The sequence below is a fragment of the Martes martes genome, assembly GCF_963455335.1.
Source record: "Martes martes genome assembly, chromosome: 15".
Taxonomy (NCBI): Eukaryota; Metazoa; Chordata; class Mammalia; order Carnivora; family Mustelidae; genus Martes; species Martes martes.
Genome location: NC_137903.1, coordinates 49,917,916 through 49,941,460, shown reverse-complemented (window position 1 = coordinate 49,941,460; position 23,545 = coordinate 49,917,916). Strand labels below are relative to the sequence as shown.

General features: G+C 44.8%; 1 protein-coding gene across 3 annotated transcripts in view; it reads left to right on the top strand.

Annotated features, from left to right (window-relative positions):
- The first annotated feature begins 682 nt into the window (after positions 1-682).
- The window catches only part of NPL (N-acetylneuraminate pyruvate lyase), a 36,637-nt gene continuing 13,774 nt past the window's right edge, over positions 683-23,545 (top strand). The window contains exons 1-6 of one of the 3 annotated variants that reach the window (XM_080824661.1): positions 683-839; positions 3,074-3,098; positions 5,057-5,142; positions 14,722-14,795; positions 16,710-16,797; positions 20,404-20,461. In XM_080824661.1, the coding sequence (XP_080680787.1) occupies positions 5,075-5,142; positions 14,722-14,795; positions 16,710-16,797; positions 20,404-20,461 (288 nt within the window). In that variant the 5' untranslated portion in view covers positions 683-839; positions 3,074-3,098; positions 5,057-5,074. Of the gene's footprint in view, positions 840-976; positions 1,078-3,073; positions 3,099-5,056; positions 5,143-14,721; positions 14,796-16,709; positions 16,798-20,403; positions 20,462-23,545 lie in introns of those variants that run through there. The other 2 variants (XM_080824660.1, XM_080824662.1) reach the window with 2 other exon arrangements.

Here is a 23,545-nt window from a genome sequence, read left to right as displayed (position 1 = left end):
CCTCCAGACTACTTGAATTCAAATCGCCTCTCAACTACTCATGGGCCGATGGCCTTTGGCAAATCACTTAAACTCTTTACGTCTCTGAATGGGATGATGATTTTCTCAACTGTAAAATATGAACTTAAAAAACAGTACCCACCACAAAGGATTGTTCTATGAATTGATTAATGAATTAATTTCTAGAGTCGTGTGCAATGAAAGAACCTCTAGAATGGATTTAAAAGCATGGTGCAAACTAGAAAGCCCTTTGGGAAATTTATTTTCTCTAAATGAAATAACCTTCGGCCACTGCCTTTTATGGAAAATTGAGGTTAATTCACTTTTGCAAGAGGGAGCTGAGGACTCCTTTATTGCTGTGTGATTTATTAGCACGGTACGTATTAGAAAATGAACTCTCGATATCCCTGCAAGTAGAGATATTTTGTTTAAAATTATTTCTCCCTTTCAAAACTCAACTGTTCTCCAGAATATAAAGGAAATATGCCACTTTAGTAACTAATCCGCTTTTACTATCCGTTATCTCCTTTGAAGATGACAGCAGGTGGGGTTGGGGCAGCAGCACCAGCCAGAACAGCACAAAATCCCCGACGGGCAGGCAGAGTTCAAACGGCAGGAATTTCAAAGCCCACAACGAGAATACCTGTTGCCGCAGGCCCTGGTCAGTAGTTCGGGCGAAAGAGAGCCCAGGAGGCGTCGGCAAGCGGAAGGACCGGCTGAGCAGAAGAGGAAGAGACTTGCCCCCGCGGAATCCAGGCGCGCGGCAGCACGAGCCACGGGTCCCCAGGTGCCAGCTCAGGAGCCGACCATCCCCTCGCCGCCTCACCCACACCCACCAGGTAACGCCGACGGGGCGGGGCGGGGGGTCTGCACGCGTGCGCAGCGTCTCGGGGGCGCGGAGCGCGCGACTGCGGGGGCGCGCCTCCTCGCGCGCCGCGGGTACAGAGGCCGGCCCCGCGGTCCCCGGGTCCCGGGCGTGGGGGCACGTGGTGCGGCCGCCGAGGCGACAAAGGCCGCGGCGGGGGCGCGGAGCGGCGGCGGCTGCCACGGCGGGCGAGGCGGACCCGGGCGCATGCGGTGAGCGCGGCCCGCGCGGGGTGTTGGGACGGAGGGAGACCACCAGCCCCCCGGGGGGTGGGGGCAGAGGGACGCGGGGACGGGACTCGGGGCTGGGAGGGGGATGGGGACGGCCGGGAGGAGAGGGGAGGGCAGAAGAGCTGGGAACGCGGGTCTAGAGGAAGTGTGAACGCGACACCCTTCCGCCTGGAGCGAGCGTCCGCACCGCCGCGGGCGGAGGGACCACTCCCCTGGATGCTTTCAGGACCGCGTAGCTTTCCCTAAGGCTCCTCGCCTCAAAGTGACCTGAGGTGGAGCGAAACGGACTTTAGCGAGGGCCTTTGATCCAGTCATTTTTATTTATGGGAACTTGGTTATATTTCTGCATTTTATTTTTCTCTTTCTTTACTTTCTCCATTTTCTCTTTCTTTTCTACGTATTTCATTCACCATACCCAGAGCTGCATCCTTCTTCTCCAGAGGTTGTTTTTGTTGTTGTTGTTGTTGTTGTTGTTGTTTTAAACTTTGTCCTTTTAAGAGAATTGACTTAGGCAACTTGAATTCTTTGTACTAAGTGTTGTCTTGGTGCAGGGTTTCAAGAGTAATGACCCCTCCCCAGCGTTTCAGTGTTAACATTCAATGTTCACGCTAAGCCTTAGGCTGGAGAACATTCTGACCATTTGCTTGTGATACAAGCTATAGAGAATACCAAAGCTGGATATTACCAAGTTTATTTAAAAATTCAATTTTATGAAAAACCATTATCTGTTAGTGTCGTGATCCTTTTGCCCCATCTCTTCCTGGAGTTTCAGTGTTCACAAAGTCAGCAAATTTTGCTCACTTAGTGTATTGCTCTCTGCAGAAAGATAGGTTTTTGTTGTTGTTTTTTTTAAGCCGTTCCTGCCCCCTGGTGGCTTTCGCCGTAGAAGAGAGCCAGAAACTATCCTAATAACTGATAAAATTTTGAAGGAAAAACAAGTGTTTGAGGGAATTTTGAGGAGAAAGAAATTATCTTCCTCTTGGGGAGTCAGGGGATGTCCTCCAGCTTTTCAGTGAGTTTTAAAAGTTGGCTGAAGTGGGAGATAATGTCATTCCAGATGGGAGAGCCTCAGGAGGGAGAAAGCAGGCCAGACATGGAAACGAGCAACAGGGATCAGTTGAGCTAGTGCACTTCAGGCATGAAGAGATCCGTGCACAAACATACACCAGGGAGTTTGGTATTTCTCCTACAGAAGCCAGGGAGGCATTAGTGGCATTTTCTGAGCAAGGCAAAGACAGGACCAGAAATGTCTGTGCCACCAGATTGACCAGGCAGCCTACGTGGATTGGAGGAGGAGAGCGGGGATTAGTGCAATTCCCAACTCTGACCCCACACCCCCTACAGGCTCTATGTTTTTGAAAATTTTTAACCAAATTGCATCTACATGCACTTAGTTTTATTTCTTTCAATCAAAAGCATGTGTAAAACTAACCATCCAAGCTTCTTGACAGTCCTAGAATATCAGCGTGGTTGTCTTAAGTATGAAATAAATATGGCTAAAAGCTCAGAATACAGAAGTCTAATGGGAACAGCCTGGTAGGGTTTGAATTAGGAGATTTTAGTGTTGAACCTAGCTTGTGAGAGTCTTATCATTTGCACCTTCTTGAGCCCCTTTGGGCCCCTTGGACCTGAGGTTGTGCCCTTCGGTCTAGATAAGAGGTAACAAAGGGTTAGTTCTGAGGGGGGGAGGGAGGGGGGTGAGGGGGAGGATTGCAGGGAAGGAAGCTAAGAGCATTGAAACGACTTAGTCCCAGAATGGACCAGAGTAGTGAGAGTCAGAGAAGCAATACCAGCAAAGCTGAGATGACAGGAAAGAGGGTGCTGGTAAAAACAGTAATACTTGCTAATGTCCTATAGCCATCTGAGAAGACTTCATAGTTGTACTTATGGTGTGTCTGGCACTCTTGTTAATCATTCCATGAAAATTCATTCATTTTACTCTCAACAACCTCTGAAATATGACTACTATTATTTACAGGGGTGAAAACTGCCTCTCAGAGAAGGTGAGTAACAGTTCCAGGGTCGCCCCGCTGGTAAGTGCTGGAGCCAGGATGTCTGAATCCAGAGCTAGTGCTCCAACCCCTCCGCTATAAGGAACAAAGGAAGAAATCTTGGGGGACAAGTTGGCAGGTGTCCTGAGTTCAGACGCTTGCAGGAGTGCCTGGTAAAGATAGGCAGCAGGCATCGCGTCCGTTTCAGTTAATGCACAGACCTTCCTCTGGGATACACAGGGCCTGTGTCATGGCCTTGTGCTTTCCCAAAGGACCTCATTTATCTCTCAAAACCTCCTACAGGATGTTAGTCTCATCTTCAAACTAGGAAAAGTCAGAGAAATCCTAGAATCCTGTATATCAGGTTTTTTTATATTCCCCTTTATTGCCCTTCAGTGCAGAACAAAACTACTTGAAGGATTTGGGCTTAATTTCAGGAGCAAGTTTTGCTAGGGACACATACCTGTTTGTAAGGGAAAGTATCACATTGGCTTTCTACAAAAGCAGTGAATTCTGCCATATTGTCCCCTTCCATGTCTTTGTCCTTGTTTTGTCCTGTTTCTGGCTTCAAGGGCTTACCAGAGCCAGAACTCTTAGGAGATACAGAAAAAGTAGAAGATACAGTTATATGTACTCTGTAAGTTTATACTCCCATTTAGGGGGTCGAAATGAACAGTTATAAAGAGCAAACAAAATGAGATCGTTCGTAATTATTACATTACATGGGTAAAATTTAAGTGTAGCGAGCATTGGGTTTTTAAATATGCCAGTGACCTCAGGACTGTAACATACCCCTTATTCTCTGTTACCCATAAACATCACTGGTGCTTGCTCTAAGCGGGCTCTAAGCCAGCCATCTTTTGTCCGGTTGTCACCAGATACACTCTGATTATACTTTTATTTTCTTCTGCAGTTGTTAGACTTTACATTCGTGGCTTTGAATTTTTATGTCTTACAGCTCAAAATATAGTAAGACTTCTGTGATTAGTAAGTGGCAAAGCTGAGAGCTGAACCAGAATTCGGCCTGCGGAATCCAGGCTATTAACTAGGATACTCTGTTGCCTCTCATTGCCTGTTTTCCACAACTTCTAGACTTTTCCACTGGCATAATAGGTGTACCCTCTGTCAGATAGTGAGGGATCATTTTGCCCCCAAGTGAGTGGGGTCATCTTGAGTCTCTGAGCAGTGATCTCCCTGTCTATGGAAGTCATCACCCAGCTACAGTCTGAAAACATCACTAAGTTACCCACATGTTCATCATTTTTTAATTGAACACAAGGTGTCCAGCAGGTAACTCAGTGCAGGAAAAGCAAAGGCAAGTGAAATGCATTCCCTGTCCTTGGGAGCTTGATCTAGTCGGGAAGAGGTGAATAGACAATTATGATAGAGTTTACATGGTTTACTAGACGTAGGAAAAAAGGGCAAAACTGGTCGGAATTAGAATATGAAAGGATAGTTGGGTAAAATCTGAAGATAGTCGCACTGAAGCCTTAAAACTCCTAAGTGTTGGTTTTAGGTGAGATTGTTGCTTAAAAGAATGAAGATATGGAAAAGGAAAGGGATGTCTCTTTTGTCCTGACCAAATTACAATTTAAGTAATAGTAATTTTTTATATACTTGACTTCCCTGAGTTATATTCATGTTCTTTCTTGGGTTAGCTGTTGTTTACCCCTGTTCTTTGAGGTTTCAGACTGCCTGAATTAGCTGTATAGATAATGTGGGAAGCCTTTCTCTTCGTGCTTTCCCAGATACTGCTCCCTTCTTGTCTCCCCCCCCCTTCTCCTGTCTGAAAAACAGTTTCCTCTGCAGAATTAAGCTTTACATGTTACATTCTTTTCGATTGCTCTGTGTGTTTGTGTACTTGTAAGCATTTTTCACAGTTCTAAACTGGGAATGGACTTTGCCTGGGAGTTTTATCATTAATGGACATTCCTTGAAGAAGGAGAAGAATTACACTGTATGTTTTGCAGACTTTTTTCAGCAGCTCAATGGCCTCTCCAAAGAAGAAGCTTCAAGGTCTCGTTGCTGCAACCATCACGCCAATGACTGAGCATGGGTAACTATCATTTGGGACCCAAGGGGAATCTGTTCTCCATCAAAAGGGACAGAAGTTCTCTATAATGGCAGTCACTTAGATTCTGCACCTGTGCAGTACTCTTGCCAATGGCCGCTTCTGTCAGTCATCTCCCCCCGCCACCTGTACTGTCTCTGATCCCAAGTCAGAGAAGAGTCTCTGTATCACAAAGTGCAGAAGAAATGTAAGATACGGCATCTTGCCTTTCTCCCAGTATCTATAGTGCCACGATATAAAATCTCCTTGGATTTCATCAGAGGCCTGGCTTTCCCAAATGAGGCTAATGGAATTGCATGAGGAGAATCTCATTTTAGCAGGATTTGCTCCCAAGCCCTGGCCTAGCCCCTCTAGATAGATCCTGTCCCTAGAGAGCTGCATGATTCTATCTCAGTCTATTCATAGATGTGAAGAAAATGTCCTCCGCTGAGGAAAGAGGGGAAGTTAGCTGCAAGGTGGACCCCGTAAAGTATGTTACAGTCTCATTTCAACATGGGTTAAACACTGGGGACCTGTGGGAGTGGGAGGTAACAACAGATGATTGCTGAGAACTCATTCCCCAGACGAGCGCCTTCACTCCTGGGGGAATGTTACGGCAGGCGCTTTGCTCCTGCTGTCTGCTAACAGTCACCTGCCACAGGTGTAGAACCGCTCTCTGGACATTGCCGTGGACGAAAAGGGGATTTATGCACCTGGATCTAAATGCTTTTGACCCTTTAGAGGGGTCAATCTGCCAAAGCACAATTCTGGTTTCTTTAAGCTTCTCCTTTCTTTCTCTATAAAATACAATAATTAACCTGCGTGTTAGAGTTCTGGGTGTTAAAGTGAGACGATCCATATAATGGTGCTCAGCACAGGGTCAGGAGGCACCTAGGTCAGTATGTTTATATGAACCAGACGGGGATGAAAGGAAGCTGCGGCATTTAAGAGATCTTTAAGAAAGGCTTTTATTTTTTTGGTCTTCTGTTGCTGAATTTATAAACCTTAACCCTACCCCTTTAAAAATAAGTGAAATTTCTTTTTTTTTTTTAAGATTTTATTTATTTATTTGAGAGAGAGAGAGAGGCAGAGAGAGCACGGGGCGGGGGGGGGGGGGAGAGGCAGAAACAGGCCCCCCACTGAGCTGGGAGCTGGACATGGGGCTCGATCCCAGGACCTAGAGATCATGACCTGAGCGGAAGGCAGACATGTAACCATCTGAGCCACCCAGGCACTCCGATAAGTGACATTTCTTACGACATAGTATTCTCATGCAAAGTTGGCCGTATCACAGTTTACCCTTAGATCACTGGAGTTCAAGACCTCCAGTTCCTAAGCTTCATGAAAAATCCCATCTAGCTCTGCATCAAATTCTTGCTGAGATGGCGTTTAGATTACTCAGTGATTCATAGCAATGTTTTTCCTGTTGCTTCTCCATTTCCATAAGTCCAGGGGAAGACCGAAGTCAGCTCTTTGTCGATGTTTTAGCCGCTTACTGCCGATAAAACAGATCCATCATGTGATTGCATGAGCAGGCTGGATTCACTTCCTGTTACTGAGAAGCATCCTGTTTGCAGGCTGACTACAACTACATCTGGTTGATGCTGCTTTAACCTTTTTAATCAGAGCCCTCAGCCTAGAAGAGACTCCTCCAACAGGCTCAATTGTTCATTTAGGACTCACTGAGAGTTTTGGTGTGTTCTTCCTCCCTATTCTGCTGTTTCTGGAAACATCAGGCCCCATGTGTGGAGATAAATGACTCTGTTTTCTGGATCCTTCTCCAGTCTGCAATACCTTTGGCCCTTCTTCCTCCATTTCTCTGTTTCTTCTTTTTTTCATCAAGTCTTTTCCCTTCTAGGATTTTCTAGGACCTTTACTTTCCTGATGATGTGTCAAAATAAGAATGCTTTTTTTTTTGCAAGGGCATTAAGAATTAAATTAAATTGCAGTGTGTGTCAGTACAGAGCACATAGTAGGCATGTAAGCTATATTAGCTCCCCTTTCTCCCACCACCTGCCCCATCCAGACATCACTGTGGGTACAAAGCAAGATTGGATCTGAGAACAGCAAGATCTGAGAACAGATGGGCATTTGCCTACTTGCCCACAGGGGAGTGTGAACTTTTTTTTTTTAAGGATTTATTTATTTATTTATTTATTTGACAGACAGAGATCACAAGTAGGCAGAGAGGCAGGGAGAAAGAGAGGGAAGCAGGCTCCCCACTGAGCAGACAGCCCGATGCGGGGCTTGATCCCAGGACCCTGAGATCATGACCTGAGCCGAAGGCAGAGGCTTTAACCCACTGAGCCACCCAGGCACCCCGGGAAGTGTGAACTTATGACATGTCTCCAGGAGACAGAAAGAAGGGTCACATGGAATTGAATAACTGGAAATTCTGCCTAGTGACCTGCCAGTCATGGGAGTTTTCCTAACCTGGTTCATAAAGTAAGCCATAGTCTCCATGATTGAGAATGGCTGAACAAGAACTATTCCCCCTGCGTCCCTTTTTCTTTATAATTCTAAGAAATACCCAGATGCAATTCTGAATTGGGTTAGTGTTCTGAAGTGGGGAAGTTGGCAGGAAGAACATGGTTAAATGGATTTTAGTTAGAGTATCTGGGTTCTTGACCCCTAGCTTTACCACCAATTAGCTCTCTGACCCTGGGGAGGTCTTGTCACCTGCTAAATGTTCTTTTTCATATTCTGGAAAGGGTTCAGCCGTATCATCTCCAGGTCCCATTTGAATTCAAGGAGCACAGCCCTCTGCTGTTACGTCCTGAGGGATGTTGTAGTGATCCCCAGGAAGAATATACAAAGGGTCTTTGGCCCCAGTCCAACCTGCACACTGCAGCCCAGTGAGCGTCCTCATAAATAAATCTAATTGTGTCACTTCCCTCTTTAAGACTCTGCTGATCCCCTTGTGTTGAAGCCTTACTACTCTGTCACCTGGTCCTTGGACTGTTTGCTCTGTATCACATAGGAACCTGCTAGAAAGGCAGAATCTCACGTCCTCCTACATACCACTAAATCAGAACCTGCATTTTACCTGTCCCTGGATGATTCTTTAGCACATTAAAGTCTGAGATGAAATGATCTGAAGTTAAAGCCCAGACTATCTGGATTACCTCTCCTGCGACATTTCTTTTGCCCCCAAGCATGTCATGTTCTTTCTTCCCTCCATGCCTTTACACATCCAGTTTCCTCTGCCTTTTTCTACCACTCTGCTCTCCTCTCTCGACTCCACATGAACACTTCTGCTCATCCATCAAAACCATCCTCTGCTGCTGCTTCCCCATTTCCTATAAAGAATTTCAGAGTCCTTCCCCCTGTGCTCCCACAACAGCCTGTGCACACCTTTTCACATTACATCAGAATTATTTAAGGAGAATTACTATAGGGGCGTCTGGGTGGCTCAGTGGGTTAAACCTCTGCCTTCGGCTCAGGTCATGATCTCAGGGTCCTGGGATTGAGCCCCACATCAGGCTCTCTGCTCGGCGGGGAGCCTGCTTCCCCCTCTTTCTCTGCCTGTCTCTCTGCCTACTTGTAATCTCTCTCTCTGTCAAATAAATTAAAAAAATCTTTAAAAATTAAAAAAAAGGAAGAAAATTACTATAATAACTGCTTGTTACCTTCCTGTCTCTCCCAGTAGGCTTTGAGCTGCTTAACCTTATTTCACAGATATTTACGGAGCATCAGGCAATACACAAGGACTGAGCCGGTTTCTTATTTATCCTTGCATCTTCAGTATCTAGCACAGTGAATGCTAAATTTTGTTATTTCGTGAGGAAAAGAAGCTAACACTGATTGGCTAAACACTACGTGTCAGTCGTGCTGGCATTTTAACGTACATATTCCAGTTCAATCTTTGTAACAACTCTGAAAGAGAACTGCCACCTCTGTTTCCACAGTTGATGAGACCAAGACCCTAAACATTCACACAGTGCGCCCAGCCATGGAGCCAGAGAGAAACATCTTTCTCTACCCATCTCAACTCTTATCTTTCTGCACTAGAGTAGAAGACACTTGCTTTCCTTAGTTGTTTCAAGAAGTAACTTCTTCCCTTGGCCAAGTATAATCATTAAAACAGAAAGTCCATTTCATGGGCACCTGGGTGGCTCAGTCAGTTAAGCGTCTGCCTTCAACTCGGTCATGATCCCGGGGTCCTGGATTGAGCCCCTTGCTTGGGCTCTGTCTCTTTGACTCTCTCTCTTTTTCTGACAAATAAAATCTTTTTAAAAAGAAGAAAAGAAAGTCCATTTCAGATTGGCCAAAATGTCAAAAAAAAAAAAAAATGTTGTTTTCTTCCTCAGATGCCTTGGGCTTCACCATGGAAATCCTCACAACACACTGTAGTAAAAACAAGCTGGTTACCCCAGTCAGAAGGGGCCTGGACCGCCAGAGTCGGAGTTGTGTATTGTCTTTTGAACTGTGTTAGGAGACTGTATGACCCAGATTCCCAGAACAGAATGTTTTCTGGCAAGCCAGGGAAGTTACGGTCCCTGAATACTTCTCTGCCAAAGGAGTTTTAAAGTAGCCAAGTAGTTATTTGGCCAAAAGCACAAATAACTTCCATCTGATTTTGAATGGTGAGAGTTATATATAAAAGGCAAAAAGAAAAAAAGGAACATCAAATTTTCTGACATGTGTCCCAATTATAAGACCTCCCTGGTGATTCTGTATTCTCAAATAAAGTGGAAGTCTTTCACTTTGTGTCATACACTAGAAGAGGAAATGAACAGCAGTCGAGATTTTTCTCTGAAAAGCCACTTCAGAAAAATTCTGTTACTCTTCTGTCCTAAGAGAAGAGATACAGCCTACATGCTGTTTCAGACTGTATCCACTCAGGGCCTCAATTTGTTGCAAAAATAATTGGATAAACATTCTCTCCTCTTACATGGTTTGGAAGTAAACTGAATGTCCAAAGGTAGAGGATTAGCTAAATTCTTTTCATTCATACATTGAAATGCTATGTAGCCAGTATAGGAACAGGATGTTTGAAGATGTGGGAGAATACTCAATTTGGCATGCTAAGTGAAAAAATAATTACAATACTATGTACAATATGGCCATATTCATTTAAGAAAATCCTGCATTGTGTGTTTGTGAATAGAAAATATCAAACTAATAAGAGGGATCATCTCCAAGGAGATAATGAGTGGGTTTTTCCTGTCCCTTTTTATTGTGTGTACTTCTCAGAAATAAATGACATAGCTTCTATAGCATGAAAAATTAAGGGAGAATCATGGACCTAAAGCAAAGAATCTGAATCCATGGTAATTGAAATTAAGATACTAAATTGGAATTAAGTAGGGGAGTGACTTTAGCAAGCATGGTATTTGGTTCAGAGTCCTTCAGCCCTGAAGAGGCTAATATTTAGATGTGTTCTTGGGGCTCACAAAGGAAGAGACAGGCCATGGAAAGCCAGTCCGGCCTTTGGAAGAGAACTGGCTTGTGCCACCTCTCACTTCCATGAGCAATGATTCCCAGACCGCCATCCAGTGGGGAGGAGAATAATCCAGTCTTACGGGTCCCATTATCTCTAGTGACTTCCAGATAGCTGATACAGTGGCTGCCCACACACCACAGAGAGACAGATTACAGTGGGAAAACAGGGAAGGGAACAAAGTCCCCAGAGAGAATTATCCTGCTCCTACCTTGGCCTGCTGTTGGGGTACCTTTGTGACAGCTAGGATAACAGCTCTGGGTGATTTCCCTGGGTTCACTTGTGACTGTAGCCACTGAGCAACAGTGCCAAGGACTGCAAACTTGCCTCTCTCGTCAGGCAGAGACCTGAAATCCCTGAGGTGGTCTGGGGGCTTCTGTGCCTCCAAAGGGGACCACCACGGCTCCTCCCCACCATTCGGTGCTATACAGAAATATAGGCCTGGTCTTGTCAGATCTGGCTTTTCAGTAATTTTTTTTTTTTTTTTTACCAGAAACAAATGTTTAATAACATTGTGAAAGTCAAAACACATTTAGGAGCCATCTCTTTTCAACCTTTTTCTCTAAGAGGACTTGGTAGTTCCAAAAGACCCTGTCCAAGGACATTTTGGGATGACTCTGCCACTGCCCAGAAATTCTACCGTTAGTGTCACTCCTGTAGGCTAGGGACATTTTGTAAGGAGCAACAAACTGCTTTCTTAAAGGGATAGATAATGTATCACCCGTTAGCACCCCTAACCTGAGGGAAATCGTAGCTGTCATCCAGCAAAGCCTAAAGGAGTAGGGGGTGAGTGTAAATGGAAGTCACTTCACTGAAGCCACAGAGAGAAGTGTGGAGTTCACTGAGGAAGGAGAAGGAACGCTGGATTTCATATGCGGGCCTAGATCTGCCTAAAGGTTCAGCCAACTCCATGGAAAGAGAGGGGCGCCAGGACAGGGACAGACAGACAGCAACTCAAGAACGTCAGAGGAAAGGAAGAGCGCAGGATTTGGTCCTGTTTATTCCAGACCCACCTCCTCCTCGAAATCTCCTCTCCTAGCCTCCCTAATTGGAATGATTAGTCCCTCTTCTGACTCTTCTGAATCGTGTACACTTTCTAACTTAGTCATAGCCCCCAACATACATTCCTTAATATTCTAGTTATTTGTACACTATGCCATCTCCTTTCCTCAGTTAATAATGAAGTTTACGTGTATCCTGCAGGTGTGGGGATCAGCTGCTTTGAAGGCAGAGATCATGGGTGTTTCATCCTCCTTGTGCTTCTGCACTATGCAGGTGCAGACAAGGGATAGTCAGGTGTAAAAGGCCCCGTGCCTGCCTTCAGGAAGTCCTTGCTCTAGCCTGGAGGGTGGGCATAAACAATTTACAAAATGATCCTCGTGGTAGTAGAGATGTGAACTTTGATGAGGGTCTGAGGTATATGTGAGGTGTTGCCGGGTTCCATCATGAGAAGCAGTAACAGCAATAATGACTGGGTGTTTCATTGGAGCCACGTAGAATGCTGAGCACGTGTAGTAGACTGGCCGCTAGAGGCCGACTTGGTGGTGTGGGCCCCTACTGAGCTTGGAGTCCATACTGGAGATACACACATACATACCCCAACAGAAACAGTTTCTCTCCTTCAGTATTTCTGAAAATAGAAACAAGCTCTCTAGCTTCCCTTTCCAAATGATGAAGCATTAGATTAAACCAAAAGAACACACATCAGAGTACAGTACCTTCCAGCCCTTGACCATTCAGAGCTCTCCAGGCTCCTCCTTGGTGAAAAAGCCAGGCCGACTCCAGGCGATCTTGAGTACGGGGCTGGGATGGGATGCAGAGGTACCAAGACTTAAGTGAAAGTGCTTGGCAGCCATTGCATTGGAATCTCTGATTCCAGCATAAGCTGTGGCCACTCGGTGTATTTCCTGTTTCCAGTCTGTGATTCGCAAGTGTGATTAGGAGCTGTTTCCTGGTTGCTTGCTTTGGTAGGGGGACATCGCAAGACAAAATTGGGGTTTATAGCCTGCAAATAAAGCTGCTGCTGATTGTTCCTGCATCTCAGAGCTTATGCCAAGCGGTAAAGGGCTGAGGGAAGCAGCCAGGAGCAGGTTCCAAATGGTCAGGAATGTCTGAGGCGTGGACATTTCAAGTTGAGCAGGTCAAGCTAACCTAAATGAAGGTGTTGACATAGATTGTCTAGGCAGATAACTTGCCTTTCCTCCCTTTAAGTGAGAACAACCTAAGTTTATTCCTATTGTGCATTCAGGGAGTCTCTCTGCTCAGCGAGACTGAGAGGCCAGGATTTGGCATTTGAGCAAGTGGGGCAGGGAGGGCAATGTTACAGTACCACGAGCCATTATGGAGGGAGTGTGCTCCCCTTGGGGGCCTTACAACTCCCCCAGGTGCACTCCTCCCAAGTGGCTGTATCAGATGTCTTTGGCATGTTGTGGACAGTGATCACCTATGCATTTTTTGCTTTCATTCCTTGTGTTCCTGTTACCTTTGACAAATACCTTTTGATGTCTTTGTTTTCTGTATGCATCCAATTTTTTGTTTTGTTTTGGTTTGTTAAAGAACACAGAAAGTAAAAGGATGTTAATAAGTTTGAAATTAAACAAGGACTCTCTGGCCCCATTGACAAAAATGTAAATGGAGCCAACTAGTACTTTTTGTCCTTGGCGATATAACCATGGCTTTGGTGACATGTGATACCCGTTAGAGCCATAGCCACAGTTTTCCTTTGGATTTTCACTCTCCACCCTGTCGTCCTCACCTGCATTTTGGTTAAGAACAGGTCACTTTATATAATGTGTGTGTATCAATTTCTAGATTTTATTTTCTTTTTTAAAAAGATTTTATTTATTTATTTGACAGACAGATCACAAGTAGGCAAAGAGGCAGGCAGAGAGAGAGAGATGGAAGCAAGCTCCCTGTTGAGCAGAGAGCCTGATGTGGGGCTCGATCCCAAGACCCTGGGATCCTGACCTGAGCCGAAGGCAGAGGCTTTAACCCACTGAGCCACCCAGGCGCCCCAATTTCTAGATTTTAAAAATCAATATGATTTTAAGGAAAAGAACCCTTATTGCCTTAAGCGTCAGATCCTTACAAGGTCTTTGCCCTTCAGACTGCTGAGTACATGCAGATCACAGGGGGATCTTGTTACAATGCAGGTTTTGACTGGGTGGGACTGTGTGGGGCCTGGGACTCTGACCTTCTTGCAGACACCCCAGATCCCTATGCTGCTCTTCCACAAACTGTGCTTTGAGAGGCCGTGAGAGCAAAGTTCCTCTCCAGTGTGAATCCTCTTTGATTAAAACTGGCAAATACAACTGAAGCTTTCATTTGCTTTCACAAACATTAAGTGCAAAAATTCTTAAATTATTAAGACCAGACTTCCTATCTTGTAAGCTTAAAAAATGATTGCTTTTCACCAAGTGGAAAATATTAAATTCTCATTTAACCATGGCCCCAATCATCCTTCTTCCCCAAAAGGGCAAAAGATTATCAAATAATTAATTTTTAAATGTTACTTGTGGGAAAGTTTAAATATACTTGGGGTAAAGCCTTTGTGATAAAATAATGGTGTGTTGCTCATGTCAGTGAGGCATATATGGATAAGTAGAGAAATCACCAGGCTCAAAAAAAACAAGGAAAAATCCAGGCATTGTTTAGAGCAAGTTAAGAATTTTATAAATTGGCTAAGTGGACTTTTTTTTTTAAATTCAATTTAGTTAATATATAGTGTATTATTACTTTTAGGGGTAGAGTTGAAAGATTCGTCAGTCGCATACGACACTCAGCGCTCTTTACATCAAGTGCCCTCCTTAATGCCCATCACCTGGTTACCCCATCCTCCCACCCCCTTCCCTCTAGCAACCCTCAGTTTGTTCCCTATGGTTTGCCTCCCTCTCTGTTTTTGTCTTATTTTTCCTTCCCTTCCCCTATGTTTATCTGTTTTGTTTCTTAAATTCTGCATACGAGTGAAATCATATGGTATTTGTCTTTCTCTGACTGACTTATTTCATTTAGTGTAATATGGCTGGGTGGACTTTTAATAACTATTAACAAAAGAGAGCAGTTTATAGATTTGAGGATTGGTCGAATAATAATCTAAAGTCTAAATATGCTTTTTTTCCCCATTTTTTTCCTGTGTCCTGTAGAGAAATCAACTTTTCAGTCATCAGTCAGTATGTGGATTATCTTGTGGAAGAACAGGGAGTGAAGAGTATTTTTGGTGAGTCACCTTCAGACATTTCTCTAGACGTCTCTATCCCGGTTCTTAGAAAGCAGCTCTCACCTGGTTACTAGTTAGGAGATCACAGTGTCTTGTGTCATAGGTTATGACTGAGCCTGGCTACGCTAAGTAAAATTTGTGAATCTAGAGACTCATCAGTTTTAGACCTGGAAAGCACCTCAAGAGATTACCTAGTTCGGTGGTATACCTTCAAAACAGATGAGGTATTATTTTTAATCCCACCTTGAAGAAGAAAATCTATGGCTCAGATGTATTTAGATGTATTTAAGGTGCCTAAAGGCACTTAGCCAAAAATGGTAGAGTAACAGCAAAATCCAGGCTTCTCTCTCTTAAGAATGGGCTTTTTAGTGTCTTCACCCAGACCTTTCATGTGGTAACTGTGGAAAGACTCTAAAGGCAGCATGCGAAAGACTCACAGGTCCAGCACTTACACTTATTTACTGCATAGCCGGTGGATTCAAATCAGGCCTTGCACACCCGAGGCCTGAGAACTATACTTACCTGTGACTGAGTTGCCCCTTGCCTGGTATTTTAGGTTCTTGGCCCTTAGACTGGACACCACAGCTTTTTTCCAAGCTGCTCCTCTGCCAGCAGGGGTCCCTCAAGTACTGGAAGCACAAGATCATAATCGAGCCAGGTTAAAACCTCTGAAGGGGCGCCTGGGTGGCTCAGTGGGTTAAGCCTCTGCCTTCGGCTCGGGTCATGGTCTCAGGGTCCTGGGATCGAGCCCCGCATCAGGCTCTCTGTTCAGCCAGCAGCCTGCTTCTCCCTCTCTCTTTGCCTGCCTCTCTGCCTACTTGTGATTTCTCTCTGTCAAATAAATAAATAAAATCTTAAAAAAACAAAAAACAAACAAACAAACAAAAACCCTCTGTGAAAAGGAGGTCAGGGCACACATCAAAACCAGAACCTGAATACACAACCACTTGGTGTCCCCCTACAGCTCCAAGCCATGGCCAGCAAAGACTGATTCTTACCCTTCAAAGGGCCACAGATCTCCCCTGGGTATAGGGAAGAAGTAGGAACATCCTTACTAGTACAGCACACTGGAAGTGTCTTAAGACCCCAAAGGAGTGATAAAAACACTCTTTCCTACTCTCACCCCGCCTTCTCCACCCCAGTGGAGTGCTCAGTATTTGGAGATCCAAATCCATTAGGCCCCAGTAATGTATCCTAGTGCCATTTGCATACTTCCTGTGATCCATTAAGAGATTATCATATTAGAAGGGAAAGTTTTGGAAACACACCTTTGGATTCAAATATATTTTGTGATGCAGAATCTCATCTTTGCATCTATAAATGAGAAGAATCACTTGCACTTTGCCGGGCTGTTATGAGAATGAGTGGCTATTATAAGAGTGCTTAAATAAGAAATATTAAAATACCCTTGGTGTTTTCTTATGAATTACCATGAAAAAATTGTCCTAGAGGGTTACTGTCATGCTAATCCATAGACTGAGGTCTTTGTAGATCTGTAGTACGCACCACTGTCCTCATGACCCCTTTGACAGCCCAGTATTGGGTGGTGGTGATTTTCCTGCCGTTCAAGCCCAGATAATAGAATTGGGTGGTGTGATTGGATATTTGCCTAAAATGAGGAGAGTTATCTCAGTCTGTGTTCAAATACTCACTCCCATCCCTGATAGCAAGGACAGATTTGTCATTACAAGTCATAATCAACCCTCCCACTGCTTGGAACAAGGTGAAGATGGAAAGAAGAGAATCCTAGATAAAAATGGAAACGTGGCATTTCCCCTCCAGATTCCACCCTCTGATCTGTCCCCATGTCCCTTCCCCTTAAGCAAGGAGTTCTGACCCTGCACTTCCTGTGTTCGTGTTGGAGGAGCAAAAGGAATGGGTTGGCCCCACTAACTGACTCTCTGTTTGGAACAGTGAACGGCACGACGGGAGAAGGCCTGTCCCTGAGCGTCTCGGAGCGTCGCCAGGTCGCAGAGGAATGGGTGACCCAAGGGCGGAACAAGTGAGTGGCATCAGCAGGATAAGGGCGCTCTTCCACAGAGCTGCCTAGAGATGGCTCTTTCCCGATGACACAGCCTCCCACCTTCTGGCCAGAGGTCAGGCTTGAAGCATGGGGATCCTGGCGCTGTGGCAAGGAGCTGAGGCAGAGGAGCGCCCCTCCTTTCTGGGTGGAAGGGCAGCCAGACTGTGAGGCCCACCCGGCTCCCAGGGGGTCCATCTGGAAGCTGGAAGCTGCCCCTTATCTACCTAAAAGCTGGTCCTCTTAGGTTACTTGTCCTTGGGCTGAGGGGATAAGAGGGGAAGGGGCTGGTGACAGACTCTGCCATCCCCTGGCTCTTCTGAACAACTCCTACCCTTTCCCCTCTCAGGATGGGTTCCTGATGCTTGTATCAGCTCTTGCTTCCCTACGTCTGTGTGCTCTGTGCTCCACGGTGCTTCCTTTTGTAGTCTTAGGGACTCAGTTCATGCCATGGTAGACAAAGTAGGGCAGGATCAGTTCAATAAGCACACTCAATTAACCAAGCTTTATCTGTTGTCTGTTCTGCTGTGTGTTACTATGCTCTGTGCCCATACGGGGGAGATGAAACGGTCTCTGACTTCAGCTTGCTTGCCATCCAATGGAGAAGTCAGATCGTGAAATTTAACACTGGTTCTTCTGATAAATAGCATAAACAGGGATCAGAGAAGGCAATGATTGACGTTGCCTTAGATGGAGACAAAGATTGGAGGTAAGTCCCAAGTGAGCCTGGAGCAGAGGTTGTCAGTGTGAAGCCCATGACCCTTGAGGACCCCTAAATGGCTTCAGAGCACCTTGAGCACCCTGAAACGGTATGCCAAGGCTGCGTGCACGGCCATGGAAGAAGTTTCTGCCGATCCATCAGCTTTTAGCTCATTTCCAGTCAGACCGTGGGCCCCAAAAGATTAAAGACCATGGACAGAGAAACAGGGAAGGTTAAGGATCAACATTAAGAAAAGCACCAGAGGGGGCCTGGGTGGCTCAGTGGGTTAAAGCCTCTGCCTTCAGCTCAGGTCATGATCCCAAGGTCCTGGGATCGAGCCCCACATCGGGCTCTCTGCTCAGCAGGGAGCCTGCTTCCTCCTCTCTCTCTGCCTGCCTCTCTGCCTACTTGTGATCTCTGTCTGTCAAAGAAATAAATAAAATCTTTAAAAAAAAAAAAAAAGAAAAAGAAAAGCACCAGAAATAGGGAGATAGAGAAGGGGGCAAAGACAGAAAGCCCTCAGAAGGGCAGGAGGGAGGTTGGGGGTGAATCCTGCCACTTAGGGAAGAATGTTTCGGAGCGTGTCAATGTAGCATGGGACTACACAGCCAGACTGGCTGTTTGGGTCCTGGCTCTGGCTCTTACTAGACTTCTGAACTCAGACAAGTCACTTAACTGCCCTGTGCTTCACCTGTAATGGGAGTAAAAGTATGTATATTATAAGATGTTGGTGAGGGTTCGAGCAGTGCCTGGCACGTAGTCACAAATCCTATACAGGAATTCATTATAATTACTTGCAGTAGATGCTGTTTCATCATCACCTTTGTAATAAATTTTAGATGTTATGAAAGTCAGTAGATGGAGGGCTGAGAAGACTGCTCGGTGAACTTGAAGTGACTGTGACCGATGACCTCAGAGAGAGCAGAGCCAGCCGGGCTGGCGAAACAGGAGCAGCCCGCAGTGAACTGTGGATGGGTGGTTCGCCGCAGATGTGCGGGTGTGGGGGCGACGAGCACAGCTCATTCTCAGAACATTTTCTGGTAAAGGGAAGGAGAGATGGAGTGGTCGATGGGGGAAGAGGAAGCAAGATGGAAAGAACGGTAGTTTGCTTTCAACTGGGGAAGTCTTGAGTGTGTTTCTCTGCTGAAAAGACAGTTACAGGCAAAGAGCATAAGAATGCGTAGACAGCTGATACCTTTGATGGAAAGGTCTGGGGGTGGGGGGTTGAAACAAAACCATAAGTAGATAGTGTAACTTTAGAGGACAGCCCAGAAGCTGGGAGGAAAGCATGGGCCAGGCTGTGGCCAAGCGTGGAGATGCAGAAGAGGAAAAGTGGGGCAGTCTGTGTATGAGGCCTCTGTATATTTCTCACGTGTTGAAAGTGAGCACATCTGCCAGGAACAAGGAATTGGGTTGAAATTAGCTTAAGAATAGTCCAGTTTTGAAGTAGCCACTGCACGGAATTGGAAGGGAAGTAAGTCATGATGACCAGAAGGGTTTTTGGAGCCTCGTTCTCCCGAATTGGGAAAGAACAAGTTGGGATGAAAGCCAGAGGATGGTTTTCTCTAGCAGCACCTAGCATCAGGGTGGAAGGGAGAAGGAGTGGATGGCTTCTTGTAACCTAAGCCAGGAGAAGGGGTGTGAAAGGTTTAAGGAGGCCGCACAGAAAAGCGGCTGATAAGAGTAAGAGCCTATGAGTCAGCCTTCCTTTCTCCTTTTCAGAGGTCTTAACCTTTAAATAATGCAACCCTGGGGCACCTAGGTGGCTCAGTCAGTTAGCCATCTGCCTTCAGCTGAGGTTATGATCCCAGGGTCATGGGATCAAGCCCCATCTCCGGCTCCCTGCTCAGTGGGGAGTCTGCTTCTCCCTCTCCCTCTGCTCCTCCCCTGTTCTCTCTCTCTCAAATAAATAAATAAAATCTTTAAAAATGCAACCCTGGGGACACCTGGGTGGCTCAGTGGGGAGCTGCTGCCTTCGGCTCAGGTCATGATCCTAGGGTCCTGGGATTGAGTTCCACATCGGGCTCCTTGCTCAGTGGGGAGCCTGCTTCTCTCTCCACCTCTGCCTGTTTGTGTGCTCTCTCTCTCTCTCTCTCTCTTCCTCTCTGAGAAATAAATAAATAAATAAAATCTTTTTTAAAAATTAAAAAAATTAAAATGCAACCCTGATCACAATACTTCCTTAGTGGGGCCCCATTTTGCCTGAGACACGACAAGTCAGGAGTCACTGGGGACTCAGTGATCAGGCCTAAACAAGAACGCCGTGTCTCCATCCCTTGAAGATGGCATGTGCATTATTCAGGGTCCCTCAGAAGAGTCGCTGGGGTGACTGGACTCACAACTGAGTTCTATTAATCCTCCTCTAAGAACACCAGGCTCACGTTGGCCTCCGCCCGTGGGGTCACATGGAGCACCCCCAAAGATAAATAGTGGGGTCTCAGAGGAAACTTTTCATAAGAGGCCAAATTCTGAGGACTTACAAGATAGGAAAAAGCTTTTTACAGTGAAATCATTTCTCATATGGCTTGTTCCTGGCTGTACTCTTTGAAGAACTTCTTTATTTTCATCCCCAACCAGAAATACCTCCATGTTACCCCAGTCTCCATGCACAGATCACCAGCAACACACCACCTGAAACAGTGCTTTGTCAAAACACACATACACATACTGATTAACTGACTCTTGGTGTCGAAATTTTACTCCCTGGACATTTTTTTAAATCCCTCCTTAGACTAATTTTAAATAGACCACTCTAGAACTTAATAGTTTTGAGGTTGAGATTAGAGGGTCATTAGCTAACTGCCAAAACCAGCACACACCGGGGTAGTTCAGCCCTTCTGCGCTCCTGTAAACTTCCAAGTGATGCAACAGTGTTTCCTCTTTTACAGGTTGGATCAGGTGGTAATTCATGTAGGAGCCTTGAGCTTGAAAGAGTCACAAGAACTGGTATGTATGTAAGTCCATCTGGGAGAGACCACTCCAGGGGCCTCCTTTTCCTTTTATTATTGGAGTACGGTTGACATATACAATATGATATTAATTTCAGGTGTGCGACATAGTGAATCAGTAATTCTGTGCATTACTCAGTGCTCACCAGGGTAAGTGTAGTTGCCATCTGTCACCAGACAACATTATTACAATATTATTGACTACGTTCCAGGTGCTATACTTTTCATGTCTGTGACTTGTTTATTTTATAACTAAAAGTTTGTACCTCTTAATCCCCTTCACTTATCTTGCCCATTTCCCCGCTGGCAACTACCAGTTTGTTCTCTGTCTTTATAAGTCAATTGCTAGTATTTTGTTTATTTGTTTATTTGTTTTGGGTCCTTTTAGATTGTGAATAAGGGAAGGGGCTCCTTTTTTTGCTGAAGTTAAACTCAATACCATTTTTGCTATATATTGGATGCTGTTATTGGGGAATATGAGATGTGCGGTGTCAGAGCTCACGATCCAGAAGCAGACACAGCCATAATGAGGGTAGCCTGAGTGGCTAATTCCCATAGCAGAGTTTGGAGTAGGAGACAGAGACATCTCTTCCTCTGAGCCAAGTAGGGGTGGGTATAGATGTAGCGCACTTTGCAAATAAGGAGAGGAACTTGAGCCAACCTCAGTGTCTCTAGGAAGCAAAGGGCAAAGCCATCTGCTGGGCATAAGGGAAGATGGGGTTCAGATGTGAAGAGCGGTAAAAATTGAGAATTGCTGCCTGCGGGTATGGGAGGGAAAACTGAAACACAGGAACATTGTCCCCACCCATGCTCTTATCAGCATTATTTACAGTAGAAAGATGCGGGAGCAACCAAAATACCCGTCAATGGATGAATAGATAAACAGGATGTGGTATATACCTACTATTAAGGACAAAAATACAACTGAGTAATTTGGAAGATCAAAGTGGCTTTATTGAATGAATCCAGCAGCATCCAGTCTAGCAAATAGAAAAGAGTTCTGTTGAGCTGTGGAAAAGGAAAGGGTTTTTGTTTTTTTTTTAAAGATTTTATTTATTTATTTGACAGACAGATCACAAGCAGACAGAGAGGCAGGCAGAGAGAGAAGGGAGGAAGCAGGCTCCCCGCTGAGCAGAGAGCCCGATGCGGGGCTCGATCCCAGGACGCCGGGATCACGACCTGAGCCGAAGGCAGCGGCTTTAACCCACTGAGCCACCCAGGCGCCCCGGGAAAGGAAAGGTTTTTAAAGACAGAGGGAGCAAGAAAAAGGAAATTATTAGCAAAGAACACATTGTTTTAAGCAAGGTCACCCTCCAAAGGGGAAAGGTAGGGGTCTGACGGTGGATTTCCTAGGGCTGACCAGGAAATTCTGTGTTGACAGTTTAAAGATCACATTCCGAGGCACCTGGGTGGCTCAGTGGGTTAAAGCCTCTGCCTTCAGCTCAGGTCATGATCTCGGGTCCTGGGATCGAGCCCTGCATCGGACTCTCTGCTCGCTGGGGAACCTGCTTCCCTTCCTCCCTCTGCCTGCCTCTCTGCCTACTTGTGATCTCTCTCCCGCTCTCTGTCAAATAAATAAATAAATAAAATCTTAAAAAAAAAAAAATTAATGATCACATTCCTGGGAGGATTGAAACTACAGTCAGGTTAGGTGTTAAATCTTGGTTTGCTGACATGGGGCCTTAACGTAAGTGACTCCATTTGGGTCCTGTGGTTTTCTTTTTAACAATCCAATAGAATATTATTCAACCATAAAAAGGAAGGGAATGCATCTTGTCACATGCCATAATATAGGTGAACCTCTTTGAGGACATTATGTTTAAATAAAATAAGTCCGTCACTAAAAGACAAATACTATATGATTCCTCTGAAATGATGTATCTAAAATAGTCAAATTCATAAAAACAGAAAGTAGAATGGTGGTTACCAGCAGCTAGAGGAAGAGAGAAAGAATTATTTAGTGGGTCTAGAGTTTCAGATTTGCAAGATGAAAAGTTCTAGAGATCTGTTTTATAACAATGTGATTATACTTAAAACTACTGAACACTTAAAAATGATTAAGGTGGTAAATTTTAGTGGTTTTGTCGCAATTAAACAAAAATTTTTTTTTTTGTAGTAGGCTCTATGCCCAACATGGGGCTTGAACTCCTGACCCTGACTTCAGGAGTCCCTTGCTCTACCAACTAACCCAGCCAGGCACCCCTAATTAGTTAAATTTTTTAAAAAGATTGCCCATGGTGCTAAAGACCAACTGAAATCATAAGTCATAAACTTGTCTTATCACTAAGTCATGAAAATTTCTTTCTAGGTACAGTCTCCAACCAGAACATAGGTTCCAGAATACAAACAGCTGGATTGCTCCAGGTTTAGAGATTAGCAGATCAGGTGGTGCACAGGGAAGGAATGGAAGGAATTATACTTTCTGGCAAAAAAGTACATGACCTGGTGGTTTTGAGGACTTCATGAATTGGGTGAAAAAAGAAAGCTTGAAAGTGTTGAGGTATTTACCAGATGGTCCAGTACCTGGACCACTACTCAATTCACCATGCTTTCAGAATTTATGTATTCTGATTCCAAAGATTACAATGACTTGATCTAGCCCCAGCATCCTCCTGATGGGTTCTCTTTGTTTTTCTTATTACTGAATTTAGAAATGGGATGTATAATATATATTTGCAAAATCGTAATTCACTATTGTCAGGCAAGCCACAAGGGAAGGCATATTGCTAGGTTGTTGCTTAATAAGACTAGAATCAAAACTTGGAGACTTGATTTATCCTTCTGATGCATGATTTGTTCTTACAATAGGCCTTTCAATTAAGGTAGTGTGATGTAGGAAATTTGTTTTCATCTCTTTTTAATTGCTTTTTTTTTTCCCTATGTGTGATATAAATTTTAACATTTTGTCATGACATGAAAGATTGTCATCCATCAGTCTGAGCACTAGAATAGAGCTGAGATAAGCTTAGTATAAAGGTAATCCCCCTGCTATAGGGATAATCCCCTAATCTTGCCAATGAGACTGTAATTTGGTATCTGCTTAGCCATAACTCCATTGGATGTTCTTTGAATGGGCACCGCC